General features: G+C 38.9%; 2 protein-coding genes across 2 annotated transcripts; one reads left to right on the forward strand and one right to left on the reverse strand.

Moving 5' to 3' along the window:
• The first annotated feature begins 7,338 nt into the window (after positions 1-7,338).
• On the forward strand, positions 7,339-9,250 carry LOC146617618 (uncharacterized). The gene is made up of 2 exons (XM_085373499.1): positions 7,339-8,160; positions 8,915-9,250. The coding sequence occupies exons 1-2, from the start codon at positions 7,339-7,341 to the stop codon at positions 9,248-9,250; spliced, it is 1,158 nt and encodes a 385-aa protein (XP_085229625.1).
• A 1,019-nt stretch (positions 9,251-10,269) lies between these two features.
• On the reverse strand, positions 10,270-12,686 carry LOC146617619 (uncharacterized). The gene has a single exon (XM_085372734.1). The coding sequence runs from the start codon at positions 12,635-12,637 to the stop codon at positions 10,871-10,873; it is 1,767 nt and encodes a 588-aa protein (XP_085228860.1). The 5' UTR covers positions 12,638-12,686; the 3' UTR covers positions 10,270-10,870.
• Between the last annotated feature and the right edge of the window lie 3,012 nt (positions 12,687-15,698).

Below are 15,698 nucleotides of genomic sequence, written 5' to 3' on the forward strand. Positions count from 1 at the left end.
GCTAGTATGTGCTGAGATGGCTTAATCTCATATGGAAAGCTAAGGCAACAAGAACAGCCAGCCAATCAACAATCAGCGTTTGGCTGAACTTTTGATTAGTGCTCATCGCCAAACTCAAATATCTGATTGATACTGGATGGTAGTTACGACTGTAAACTCAAAAAGGTTTTAACCCATAGGGAATGACCGCCCGAGAATAAATAAAGTTTGAACTTTTGATGAGCCTAAATAAGTTATGCTTTCTGTTATTGTTAATTATTCACAACATTTGCTTTACATTTTTAAAAGGAATAAATAAATCATAGCCATCAGTTGGTCACAAAAGCACCATTTTCGCAGTAAATATGCACATAAAATTTACTGAATATGCGTTTTGCAAGTGGACAGTCTTTAAACATTACAGCTTTTGCCAGCCTAACACGCTTTAACGGCTTCATATATGCAAATGACTGATTAGAATGGCCCAAATTGTGAACTCTCCTGCAGTCTGTGTGATGTCTGAATGAACTGATGTGCAAACACTTCAGCTAACTTCCCTGTATTATGATCTTGCAAATGGATGTCACGTATCCTGGAAGCTCCCTCTACTACATCAGAGTATTTCCATAAGATTAAATGTGTCTGTGTTAAGGAATATATTCTAAAACACTTCTTCAGTAAAGACTCAGAGAAGAGAAACACACAGAACTTCTTGCTAGCAAGCGCAGCCTCCAGACTGAGAGACTCGCACTGAGAAACTGCCCCGGTCTTTATTTATACTTCAGTGAGCGTTTGTTCCTTACATTGGAATGTGGAGGTGTACGTACGTACGTACGTGTACGTGTGTGTGTGTGGGGTCAGAGTGTGGCCCCATAAACAACTTCCCTTAACCTGCTGGTCTGGAAAATCCAACAGTTCATCTATATGTAAAGAAGCACTTAAACTAAAACTGACATAGCTACGTTAATCCTACCGTAAAACAATAAGACAAGGTACGACCTCTCTCATGCTCCTAGGATGTGGGGGTGAACACCCTAGAATGTTACAGACCTCCTAGGATGAGACATTCTTTCAATATGCCACCAACTATATACTTCTACACACAAATAATTACATGCAGCATTCTACCATATGCAAACTTATATCATTAAAAGATTATACTGACTACTAAGTACAATTTTCCTATTAACAGTCTGACATACTTGAATAATGTTGAGAGAATCAGGTTGGAACAATTCATAATAAAAAAGAAAAACTGACAATTTTTTTTAAAGCAGGGCTATAAATAAAGTATGGAGGTTTTCTGGCAAATGAGAGTCATGGCTAAGGTTTACAGACTAAACAGCAGCTTACATACTTTCCTTACTTGTTGAGTCAGAAAACCGAGAATGGTGACCACAGAACAAAAGTATCTGGAAATAAAGGAAACCAAGTGCTGCAGAAAATGCGCTTTCCTGCAGTCTAATTAGAGCCAGATGAAGTGGGCGGAACACCTTTATTCCCTCCCACGGTTAAGCTTATCGGCAGCTTTGAAATTCCTCCTCGGACCTCGCAGAAGGCTCAGAAACAACCTTTGATGGTAGAAGAATTTAAAACATGTTCTGGGACTTTAAAAAAAGACGAACTGCATGTACATTCCCCTCAACCCCCTTGTGGGACTAATAAAGGTATATCAAACCTGTTGAGTGAAAAACTGACAAAAAAAGCACTTTGTGACCCAAATAAAGAGGGCAATGGGACTTTCTACTGCATTAAACCGCAATAAATCTAACAGAGCTGAAGATGACTGACAGCTGTTGTTATCACTATCAGCGCATATTAATCTGCAAAATTAAGGCAACTTTGCATAAACCTCGTTTCAACTTTTAAGGAGGCTCTCTGGTTCTTTGAATCAGGGGTTTCCGTTTGAGTTTGTAGTGGAAATGCTGACATGGTTATTCTGCTAAGTGATGTCAGAGCTTTTTTTTTTTTTTTTTTTTTTTTTTTAAAGCTTGGATACTTTAACAGAAAGCAGGTTCTGCACAATGGCATGTCAAAATGATGAACCACTAAAGTTGAGAGCTTGAAGGCCGTGTTGGCAGAATATAACAGTTCTTAGTGGGACTGATTCACAGGGAAACCACAAGGATGTGTAGTACTTGGTGACACCTTGGGCTGACTAGACAATGACTTTGAGAAACTCTGGCAAGTATTTATGAGGACATCCAGATTACTCATTTTGTTTTAAAACCCATTTATGCCACTTTTTCCCTTTCCCATTTCGTTTATAACTCCTCTTTGTATTTGATGTCTCAATCATCTTCCACCAGAGAAGTCTGAACTTTCTGGAACATGCGAGGTGAAAACGTAGGACGCTCAATCCAGATCCGTTTGACGCCTTGCTGTGTTCAGAGCGCAGCGTTAATGCGGAAAGAACAGTTTATGTTGCTGTTAAGTGCAATAAAAACTCATCCTCCTGTCGCCTTTTCAAGCTCTTAGCAGGACCATAAACCAGGAGAGGTTGACTGGCCAGAGATGACCTCATGGAAATACTGGCAGCTACAACAGTTTCCTCAGTTTGAGGTGTCCAGCCAGCTGCCGCCATTCAGAAACCAAACCGGTATCTCTCCAGTCAACAGCTTTAGTTATGTCAGAGGTTTGTCTGCTGAGAAACACGAGATGCTCTGTAGTTTAATTTGTAGTACTTCTAGCAGGCAGAGCCATAAATGATGAAAGCAGACACACATTAAGGACCAAGAGATTGTATTTCATCCAATGACTGTTGAATTAACCGCTGACATCATTTATTTGTGAGACAGATTTATTATGTTGATTTGTCAGGATTTACTGGATTAGTCCAAAAGAGACTTATAATAAATATTCAATGAGAAGAAGTTTTCCGTACAAATACACTGATATGTTTCCACACGTCGCAATCAAATGTGCTTTACTGTGCACTAAAAAAAAATTAATATGTCACTGTAATCCAGCTTCACTTAGTTCTGTAATTTCTGGTACAAATGATAATAAAGTCAGCTTGACTATCCGTTTTTCCATTCTGCTGTGTCAAAAGTCCAACACTGGGCAGGACCCCACGACTGCAAATACTGATTTTCATTATAGGTTCACCTTTAAAATATTTTTTCCCCCAGTTCAGTTTTGTAGTGTGTTTATGCAGTCTTCTTGATGTTTAACAGACTAATGTTTTTAGAAAACCATCATGTTGAAAAGAGTGTTGAGCTTTGGAGGAGTTAAAATAGCATTTCATTACTCAGAGGACCTCAGAGAGCCAGCAGGGCTGATAACAACAGTGCTGAGAAGGACTGAAGGAACGGACACCAACTAAATACATGCCAGGGAAGGAAGTTTAATCAGGAGCAGGTGAACTAATGAAGGTGGAAAAAGCACAAAGCAGGAAAGTAAAAACCAGAAAGCCACGAGAAACTGTTGAGATTTTTATTTTTTTAAATCTTAGTTTCAGAAAAGTTAAGCTCCACTGACTATGAAACAATTACTAAAAACAATCAGTAGGAAAGTCAAATTTTCAGTGAAATATAATACTGAAAATAAGAAATCTGCATTAAATCATTAATCTAGTTATCACAGAGTATAAAACAGACATATTTATGGCTGTGTGCTTTCTGTGCTGGTGTTTATTTCCTAGGCGATAGTCTGCAAAAAAAAAAAAAAAAAAAAAAAAAAATCAGTCCCACAACCTAATCACAGAAACGTGAAAATCACTGTAGATATTCTTAATATATGTTCTGTATTCCAAAAGCTGAAGTTTCAGTACCGTCAGAGAGACCTGGCAGCAAATTAGAATCATTCATGCATGTCTGCATCATCAAATGAATAGAAGGACATTCCTGTGACACAGTGTGTACTGCTGTAACTGTACCTGTTTGTAAGGTACAGTTTATCAGATTGTAAATTCTGTGCCAGGGGGGTGGGGGTATATGTTTTATAGTGCACTTAAAATATGCTATAAATAAAAGAATTGGTGAAATGAGGCGTTTCCAGTCGTCTTTAAATTGAAACCTTGAACATAACCTGTTGTCTGTTATCTAAACGAATACACTGGAGAGGCTGTGATGCTAATAAATGATCTGAGTGCTGTGTGCTCACAGCACGTTTAAGAACAAAGACCGTGCTCAGCCTCTGGGAAAACTCGTACCTTGCTAGTGTCAGCACTAACAAGAACACAGTCTTCCACACTGCTGCTTTGTTCTACAGTACTTCCACTATCAATTACACAGTGCTAGGTTTTCTAGGTTGGCACTCTTCATCAATCACGCTTCAAAGGATTTTGTCTGCTCAAATTCCAAAGAAAGACTGCTTAATTGGCAAAATAACAAAGACCAAGACCCCAGAATGGCATTTATTTCCAGGTTTGTTTCTTTTTTCTTTGGGTAGTAAAAGTTAGAAAAAAGGATGACTCTATTAAAAGTGGGTCAGCAAGAGAAAATGAGGGATGACAATGGCCATAGGCTGAGTAAAAAGATACCGATTAAATGCACACCGGGGAGGGAGGTTTAACAAGGAACAGGTAGAAATCAGGCTCTAACGAGGGCAAGAAATGAGGGGAGTAAACACCCAGAGAATCAGACAGGAAATAAACTGGATGAGGGCTTCAACTCTGAGGGGAAAACCGCAGAACTGAAACTAACACAAATCCAAGACTTCATTTACATTTACCATATAATATAAAATGCTTTGAGAAAACCGTTGTTGTGATTGGGTCATATATAAATTGAATCAAGGGGAAAACACTACATCCAGATGAAGAGAACTGCTGAACTGTATAGGCACTGATAGGCATCTGTGCAACCTAATAAAAGACGTCCCTCTTGTTGTTTTTTTAATTTTTGGACTAGACTGAGCTGGGCTGTTTTTTTACCCCAGGAATTTCTTTTTAACATCAAACATGTTTTTGATAGCAGGGGACATGACAGGAGACGTTCCAGGCAAAACAACATCTCTGCTAGAAACACTGAACTGTTTGCAAAATTTTACAGTTGTTTGTGATTTGTAATATTTTGACAGATTGAAAAAAAACAAACTTATATTTATAACAAATGGCACACATCTGCATCTAGAAAACGTCATTTTTCCAAGGAAAAATCCTTAGCAACTAATTAGCGACTTACCCATAAATCACAGGGTTAGTTCAAGGCAATGATGTAAAGTAATGATGTGTAAGTGGAACGTGGCATTACCAGAGAGACAGGAGTCACTGCTAATTTTCCAAGGAAACCTCAGGGTAAATTAATGTTTTATTCAGATTTTATCTGACAAACTCTCTACAGTCTGCAAGAAATCTTTCAGTCTCCATCAGGTCACCAGTGACCTGTTCAGTGTTGGGGTATGGTTCACATCTACCTCTTTATATGGTAATGAGATTGAAAAAGGAAGTATAACAAAATCATTATGCTGTACAAGTATTCCAGGCTGGAAAAATAAAAGCTTAAGTAAACACTTTAAAGCCCTAAATTACAATGATAAAAATGCTCATGATGAATATTAAAACTTTTGAGCACAACTATAAATGATTTCTTGCTGACTGTGGAGAGATACTCTGAAAGTCTCCTGGTCAAGAACAGTTTGATACGAAAGAGTCTCCATGTTTAAACAGATCTCTGCTGTTTCATAGCTCAGTTTGAAAAGATAAACTTGAAAAACTTGAAGGTAAGAAAAACAAACACAGAGCCCTACCTAAAGTGGACTTTAGATATGGCTGCTAATGTCAGCAGGTGTTCAAAAGTGTCTAATAAAATTCACAAAGCCTTTTGTTTAACAGTAGACTGATGGTTCTGTTCTTCACGGAGTGAGAGGAGGTGGTACTCCATTTCTCTGAGGTCTCTGATGTGGCAGCAGCTCGGACACATGCCGACTCTTGCTTTACTGCCAGATGTCGTCACCGCCGCTGGAATATTGTGAAAACTCATCAAAGAGAACAAACGCATTTCACAAGCCGAGCTATCGCCATCATCACTCTTTCCCTGGAAATGTCTCAATTTGCACGACTTACCGACTTCACAGATCAGGGAAACCTCACTATGGTGCATGTAGTTTTCTTCTAACAGCAGAACACGACACCTGACAGCTGTTTAACATGTCTTATTATACGAAGACCGAGATAACAGATCAGTTCCAGGTCCGTACTTGTTCCTTATGGATTCCTGGTGCTCTTGCTTCCTCCTCAGCTTTCTCTGACTTTTCTGCTCTTTCGGTGGGTTTCTGTGTTTGCAGTGCTTCACTTTTGAAAATTCCACCTGGTCATCTCTGATTATCAGTAAAGTATGCAAAGGGAATTTAAACAGTACCTCTGCCTCAGTTTAGCTGAGAGAACCTCCTCAGCATCAGTAACAAAACAAATTCTGGCATTTTGGTACAGATCACTTCTTTTAATTAGACCTTTTCTGCTTTTCTTTATTTTCTGTCAAATCTCTTGTTCCATCTTCAGATTGACAATGGCTGTAGTTTCAAATCATCAGGTTGATGTAAGTACAAGTATTCAATGAACTTGAGGAAACCTTAAAGTGGGCCTATTGAGTTAATATTAGTGCTGTCAGCATTAATCTCGTTAAAATGACGTTAATATCATAGCCGTATTAAGGCGGAAAATCTCCATTAGCGAGTTAGCGCGGATTGCCTCTTGCGTGGGACTTTTTAACACAATTAATGATTCTGATATAACGATATTGAAAATGCAAAAAGAAGTCAAGCACTCCCTAAATCACTGCCGACTACGTGCCTACATCAGCCAATCACAGTTGTTTCCTCTGTAGCACGGCCTGCAGTTTCCCAGATTAGTGTTGCACCACCACACTGCAACAAAATTCAAATGTTTTCCACACCAGAAGGCGAGGCCCTTGTTCCCCAAAGTGGATCATAATCTGTTGTATGGAAACGTTAATGCAGCAGTCACTAAGTTGTTTATTTTCCTTGTCCTTCATCCATGAATTATACTTCAGTTTGTGAGGTGATTTCAGGAGGTAAACTAAAAGTCAACGAATAATTATGACAACTCATCAAAATAATCATGATAAACATTTAGGCAATAATCCTACAGCCCTGCCAAAGGTCTTTAAAATCTCTTAAATTGTCTCTTTCCTACGGAGCCCCTCTGATGACATGGTACAAAAAATAAATAAATTGTGGCCACGAAATAGGTATAACGTGCCCACGAAATACTTATTTGTGGCCACGAAATACTATTTCGAGGGCACAAAATAGGTATAACGTGCGCACGAATTGGGTATAACGTGGCAACGAATTACGCATTTGTGGCCACGAAATAGATAACGTGCGCACATCTTATTGATAGAATTCCTGGACAGCTGCGTAGAGACACAAGCATAAAAGTAGGCTAAATACACCATGGACAGAGACAGTCTGATTGAGTTTTATTTCAGGCTGGGAATGAGCTACAAATGCATTTTGAAAAGCCTGGCAATGCAAGGAACCATCATTACGGAGAGACATTTAAACCGGATATTGAGAGCCAAGTCGCTTTACAGACGTAAGTACGACCTGGACGCCGGGATAGATTTTATTGTGAACCAACTGCAAGGGCCTGGGAAGGATCACGGTTATCGGTGGATGTTTACAAAGTGCAAACAACACGGCATTGCGATCAGGAAAGAAGACGTCAGGATCCTCATCTCTTTACTGGACCCAGTAGGTTCCCAGGTTCGCCAGACCAGACGTCTCAGAAGGAGGCAATATTTTGCTCAGGGGCCTAACTTTGTGTGGCACATAGACTCTTATGACAAACTAAAGCCATATGGGATATGTATTAATGGATGCATCGACGGTTTCTCACGCAACATCATTTGGCTGCGGGCCGCACACACTAACAGTGACCCAAAGGTTATCGGAGGTTACTTTGTGGAAGCAGTGGAGAGTCGTGGGGGTTTCCCCAGGCTCGTACGAACTGACATGGGCACTGAGAACGTGTTGGTCAGAGACCTCCAGCGTTATTTACGGAGAAATGACGGGGATGATAGAGCAGGAGACAGAAGCTACGTCACAGGAGCAAGTACCGCAAACCAGAGAATTGAGAGCTGGTGGGGAGTGATGAGAAAAGAAGGAGTCGAGTCATGGATCAAGCTTCTAGGAGAACTGAAGGACGAAGGATTCTTCTTTGGGGATTTCATTGACAAAGCTCTGTCACAGTTCTGCTTCATGCCAATCATTCAGGTAAATGACCCATATTATGATAACCAGTGGTGGTAATTAATTACATTAAATTAAGCTGTTTTAGCAGTAAGGGTAACAAAATAATTGTTTACATAGTTAAAACGACGTTACCTTTACCGTACGGTAAATGCAATGTATTCCTAACGTTGTTGAAGGTCAACTGCGCTCTGTATGTGCGTAATGGAGGCTGAAGCATCAACCCAGCCAAAGTTTTTAAATCAGGGAACACTTTGCCAATTGAACTGATCAGAAGTCAGCACGACTTAAATGTTGTTTTTTTCTGATCGGAGGACATTATCCTTGTCTGCACTCATTCTGCATCAGCAGTTATGCTGCAGCTAACGATCTGTCACTGCCAGTCTGTCAAAAGCAGTCAGGCTTCACACATCAGTAACTCTTCAGCGCTCTATCATTGGTACGTTCAGGTCTGAGATGATATTGGATCCCCTCATGGGATTGAAAAATATTGATTTTGTCACCTGTATTATGCGCATAAAGTTGAAAAGCTTTGCGCATCCGCACCAAGATTAGTATTAGTATTAGTATAAAGCCCAGATCCCACAACTCAGTGGTTTGCCTGGTGTGGTTCTTTCTTTTCTTTTTTTGCCATCACTCCCTCTTCCTTTGGTTTTCATTAAACTGCATCCAAACATTGCTGCTTTTCAATTCATTTAAGGATGCACCACACTTATTTTCGACCATTTTAAAAATGCCTTGTATTACAGCTCTGACCTAATTCTTGTTTCTTCATCAGGAGGTATTGAATGACATCCGGAGTGTTTGGAATGCTCACCGTATAAGGCCCTCAAAGAATAACAACGTGCCCTGTGGGATACCTGATGTCATGTACATGGCCCCTCACCTTTGGGGTGCAGAAGACTGTCTCGTTCCACTGACAGAAGATTTGACCTTGTGTAAAAATAGCTGCACTTTTGTTAGTTCAGTCCCATGTGATGTGCAAGTATTTGATTTGTGCACAATAATAATGGAGGAATCAAGCTTGGAATTCCCATCTACCATGTCCCAGGCCCTTGATTTATATTTTCATCTCAGGGATACAGTTCGTTCACAGTTATTTGAGGCTACTTAAATGGACACAAACATACAAATGTAGTACATTTTGTACTTCAGTACGTATTCCTACAGCTTAATGTACTTATTATTAAGTAATTATTTTTCTCCAGTGTGTAGTTATCTTGTCTTTGTATCAAAATTATCAGAAAAGACTGTATAACATAATTTTCATTTTGTCCATGTCAGTAAATTAACTCATCATGAAGTGTTGCTTGCTCTTGGTAGCTACAAAGCGTGGAGTATTAAACTAAAATATGATACAGGTTAGAAAAAAAAAAATCCTTTTGGGATTGAGTTAAACTTATCACACTGTTAAAGCATCAAAAGTTGTTCATAATAGTTTTTGGTACCAAAAATGTGTTAATTTCTAACAAAAAAAAGAGCACCTTGGATAACAACCACATAGACTGGCAATATATCTAATGTTGTGATCAATTAGACAAGAAGACCAAGTAGGCTAAAGTGTAGAATCATAGTTGTGTCACCAATGCTCCAAATGTTTCTTGAGCCTATAATTTTGTTATTGTGGAATAGATTAAAGCAATCCCATGTTTGATAAAGAACGGCTTTTTTTCTTAAAAATCACAGCACGTGTATGACATTATAGAATGAGTAGTTAAATAACTTTCAGCTGTGTCATTAGACATGTTCATGTTTAAAGATGTATAGAATGTAACAGAGAGGACAAAGTTTTGTACCAATGAGAATGGTTTACTGGTGTCTTTCAAAATACACCATACTCAAAAACAGGTTGTATTTTGCATATAATAACAGGATAAAATAACAGTTATTTCTAAAATGTTATACAAACCTCTTTACAATGTAACCAATCTCTGTAATTGACAACTTTTCTTCTAAACCCATTAGGAACATAAAGGTTCACATTCTTGTTTCTATTAAGATTTCTGCAAACATCTGAAATACTTTAATATAGAACATGCTTAATCAGTTGGAATATGGTATTTGTAATGGTGTTGTACTTATGTATGTATATACAGTAGAAAGCACTCAGCAATCTTCCAGTTTGTAGAACTGTTACTGTATGCTATATTGGAAATATTTGTTACTCTTCCTGTAGTAAAAAAGTATTAGAATGTTAAAATTAGTAATTTATTTTGGCACTAGCCAAAAACACAGTAACAATGTGTGCAGCAGGAACAGATGCACTTCTATGTTTAGTGTACGGATTCCTACCAGGTGAAGCACTGAAAATGTTATTTAAATATGTATATGTATTTTCAACTGGTGTTGTTTTGTGGTCTCATTCCCCAACCAATTTGTTGCCTTATTTTGTCCCCAACACTCACTGCTGCTTCTGCAAAATCAGAGTGCTAAGTGCTGTCTACTACAGGTAACTCCACTTTAAAAAACCTGAACATTCCCTTTAGCTTACTATTTTAATTGGGGGGAGAAACTAAGAAAGCACTTACTGACCAGATGAAAAAAAAGGCTGCACATGAAAAAGGCACAACGGGCTACACTGTTAAGAGAACTTAACCACCCAGTCTATTGAACATTCACATTCATTCCTTCATGTTACTGTTAACTACACCCGTGTTTCTATGAACTGTTAGGGTGGAAAACCTAAAACGTGTAGGGCAGAGTGCCTTGAGGACCAAGGTTGGGTAACACTGACCTACACCACATCCATCACCCACATAGAGCTTGCGAGAATGCTGTTAAATTCACTGCGAAAGTCTGGATAGCTGTGATAACCAAGGGGCAGCTTTAGTACACATCCACATGTGTGGGATTGTGGTCTGTGGAGGAAATCTGTAGTTTCTATGAACTCAATTAGTATGGCTTTATCCAACAGATTGGATCCTGTACAGAACCGCAGGAAAAGCTGAAGATAATTGAAATCAATTTCTCCAATGTACCTTTTCAGGTAACGAGAAACTGTTGACTGGGCAGCTGTCATCTCCTCTGGAAAGATTAGAAGCTCCTTCACTGTTTTTACAGTCGGTTTTTTTTCTGCTATGAAATGATGCAGTCCTTCTGGTGGGAGTAAACCAGCTACAGAACCCACAACGGGACGCCAGCACTTGATTACAAACATTGGGGCCTGAATAAGTACTTTGTGTCCTATCTGTGCCAAAACAGGGAGCAGTGTGTCCTTGGTAGGAACCTGCTTGCACTCATGTGCATCAAGTACTTCCAGCAATTCATCTGTATCCACTGAATTGAAGTCATCCAAAGCCTTCAGGAGAACAGATCGCTCTTCTTGTGAGACGTACAAAAGAAAGGAATCTTTTAAACTACTGGTTGTTGAGCCATACAATATCTCCTCCAGAAAGGGTATTGCAAGCTTCACTGGGAAGTAACCAGCTTGCTTCCACCCTACAACAAACACTCTAGCTATAGCCTGCCATTCTTCACACTGAAAGTCATGCCGAATGAATGGGACTTTCACCTCAACTCCCAATGTGCAGCTGTCATAGAAATCCATCCAAAATTCTGTCAGGCAGTCCCGCAAAACACCACTTCCTTCCCCCTGTTCAAGCTCTCCATTTGGTAACAACATTTTGATATTGACCTCAGATGAAATAATGTTTGAGTCCTTAAAGGCACTGATCAAATCAGTAAGACAATGACCTCTTCTAACAGTTAGTATTACGGGACAAGATCGTGGTTCAGGGGGTGCTTGGTCAGGAATATTGGCCTCTCCTGTCAGCCCCGGTGAGAGAGACAATGTGTGATGAGGTGGATCAGACTCTTTTTCTGTAAACAGTGTTTCAGGGTTTAGTTCAACCACACTAATATCCACCCTGTTATCCCCACTAATAATAACAACTGCATCAGAATCTTCACTTTCACCTACATTTGGCAGACCATCCCATGGTAATGTGTCATTCAGTTCAAAATATCCACTTGTGGAAGCTCCATCATTAATTACAAAGTTTGATGGTTCTGAATTTATGTTTTCCGCCAACAGATCATCAGCGGCCTGATTAGGTTCATTGCCAGTGAGATCTACCACAGAGGGCTGGGTTATTGCATGATCGGCCTCTACGTCTTGGGGCTGCTGTTGTGTTTTCTTTCTGGTACACAGATAAAGTCGCAGAATTTTGACTTTACTTTGCTTATACAACTCATCAACTGTACTGGAAGCATCCACATGCATCTGTGAGCTCTCAATATGAGTTGAATAGTGTGAAAGACTTTTGTTTTTTTTTGAGGTGCCATTGGGGAAAAACAGATTTTCAGCCATAAGTTTGATATTTGACACTGTTTCATTTTTATCTACAGATAAATGCCTTGTTCCACCACCACTTACAGACTTCACCTGTTTGAACCCACCCTTCGACTCATCAAAATCCATCCAGCCAACCTCAATTCGTCTAACTGTTCGTTTTGCATTTGTATTTTCTGCCCACTGAGACAATTTCTTTTTAGGAGGCATTCCCTCAGCTCCTGTCAGTCTTTGTCGTAGCCTTGAGAGTATAGATTCTTTCCTGGATGGTGACGTCCGTGACAGTGTTGCTTGTCTGCAGAAGGCCAAAGTGGAGACTCTATCGCCAACTTTGGGGATGTACTTTGCCAGGTCACTGTCTGTCATTAAGGGAATGACAGTTTCATCAATCTGAAAAATATAAATAACAAATTAATAAAATTGTCAATATTAAAAAAAACAATGAATACATACAACTGCATATTTTAGAGTTGTTTTTTGCTATCTACTTTTGATAACAGATACTTTTGGTAATGTGGTACACATTTGTCCAACATAAGATGAACAAAAATTGCTTTTAAAATTACTCTTTAAACATATCACGTCATTAATTAATGTCACTGATTAAACACAAATATGAAATTCAATAAATTCTTTTAGAATGTGCATAGTAAATTGTGGATTGCGGCTTTCCGTTCAAAAACAAACACACAGACACACACGCACGCACACAGCAAAAGCTGCAGTGGCTTACATTCTCATCTTCAAGTTTCTTGATCACATCTTCTTCAACTTTGCGCTCTGTTAAGAATTCTCGCAGCCGAGTATCCATAGCTGACCTCTAAACCACATGAAAATAAAATTAGTATTTTTACACTCAGTTATAAATTTTATGTAGCAGATTTTTACATGATAGCCTACCTATAAAATCACTTTATCTATGGCAAATCAGAATTTGATAATGATTGTTTTATTACTTAGATATTATCTATGGTAATGAGGAATGGAGCGATTGTCTACTTGGAGTTTAAGTAGTTCAGCATGAGCAATGACAACCTGCATCAATACAAAATCATTCCGATCACTGTATGCTTTATTAGTTCCCTTGGCAACGTGATAACCGCAGTGAGCTACTGTAACTGCAAGGCTTCATCCGATAATGCGTTGAAAGCTACGGCTCATTTAGCATGTATTACCTTAACAAGTGTGACTCACATGATGCTACTTTCAAAGGAGATGTTCAGCAAAAAAAAGGCAATTTTAAGATGCTTTCCATCTAAAACTGTTATTATTGTCCAGACCAGATTAGTTGCACCAGCTAGTATGGTGATGTGGCCAGGGTAAAAGAGAGACACCTTCGTGACACAGAGAACTAAGGTTTTATGTTGAACATACCTCATTTATTAGTAGCCTTCAGCCTTGCTCTACTTTGAAAGTGTGCTGCGGGGCCGCCGCACGTCCTACAGTTAAAAATGAGTTTACGGCTACATATTAGCACAACAAAACAACGTGTACTAACAACATGAGGATACAACATTTGAAACGTCAGCAGATACCATTTAGAACATAGTAACAATATAGGTCTGAATAAATAACTGCCGAATTGCGGGATAACAATATGAAATAAATATAAAATATAATACACTCACCTTAAGGACATCACCAACAGCAAGGACTCCGTACTATGGCTGACGCAGGTTCTAGTGAATGTGCCCTGGGATAATATATATATATATCATCAAGTGTTTCGTGGCCACAAATAAGTATTTCGTGGGCACGTTATACCTGTTTCGTGCCCTCGAAATAGTATTTCGTGGCCACAAATAAGTATTTCGTGGGCACGTTATACCTATTTCGTGGCCACAAATAAGTATTTCGTGGGCACGTTATACCTATTTCGTGGCCTCGAAATGATATTTCGTGGCCACAATTTATTTATTTTTTGTACCATGTCATCAGAGGGGCTCCGTACTTTCCCCCCTTCTACTAGGAAACTCATTGGGGCAGGATTTTAGTCCCATCACAGAGAATTAAAACTGCAGTTTAGAAAGTTTAATCATTGTTAACCATATTCTTATAAAGCTACAAGTCATTTATCCTGAAAAATCACTGACCATAACTGGAAGCACATCAGCTGAACTGAAGATTAAAGTAAATTTGCCTGGTTCCTGGCTGCATTTAGATGAGCACTTACATGTACAAAGAAATATAAAGTGCCTCGAGGCAGTTGTTGTTTTGAGCTGGTGCTATATAGTTAAAATCGAATTACAAAGTTCTTTATACATTTACAATGTCAGTCAGGCCAGCTTTGTACATAAAAAAAACAACTACTTAGATTCAAATGTATTATTACACCATGTGTCATAAAAAATAAAAAAGATATTTTAGAAATCTATCAAAAACTTGTGGACAACTAAAAATGATAAAATTCCCATATTAAAAGACCCAAATTTGAGCCGGCATTTTGTATTTCTGAGAAGCCATAAAATTAATCAACATAGTGTTCAACGACTAAGACCAATTTTTCTGTTTGTGATTGCAAAACATATTGATTACATGCCAAATTGCAGTTATGCATTTGCAAAGCAGCACATTTGAAAATTCATGGACAAAACAATTTATGTGTTTATGTTCTGACTGTTGTCAAATTTGTACATGTTTGATTTGTTTGGTTAGTGCACTGGCCCTTTAAGAGAAAGGCATGGTCCGTGTGCAGACGGGGGAAGTGTAAGAAAGAATCAGACAATTGACTGAATGTGATCTATGCTGTGATTTATGCTGTGAAAGGCTGATAAAAAGGCATTCCCTGTGAGTATGCATTATTGTTTGGCACTTTTATGTTGATTAATAGCAGTTAATTAGATGCTGTTTTACGCGTGCTAATTTATGGTTCGTAGACAGTTGTTTGGTGTTAGCATTAGCACTTGGTCACGCAGCTCCTCAAGTAATTATTTAATTTGTCACTCATATATACTGTATTTTGTTGTTACAGTTTCACACCTGCCATATAAAGCAAAGTCTAAACCCACTCTGGCGTCAGTGACTTTTGTGTGGAGGTGTTTAACTCCTGGATAGTAGAAAGTGGTTCTACGAGGCCAGTACAGTGAAAAGGGACACCCTACTACAACGATGAAGACTGCATTGTTACACGCTGTATCCAGACCAGCACGACAGACGCAGTGACACCAAGTCAGCATAAATGTGCATTCAATCAGCTTAAAGATGGAGAAAGAAGGATATGAAGTAAGATCCACGACGTCAAAGAAATCTAGCCGCTCTTCCACTGCAAGTG

This window comes from Diplotaxodon limnothrissa, linkage group LG15 (genome assembly GCF_057381915.1).
Source record: "Diplotaxodon limnothrissa isolate DT_005_m linkage group LG15, D_limnothrissa_male_GT1.1, whole genome shotgun sequence".
Lineage (NCBI taxonomy): Eukaryota > Metazoa > Chordata > Actinopteri > Cichliformes > Cichlidae > Diplotaxodon > Diplotaxodon limnothrissa.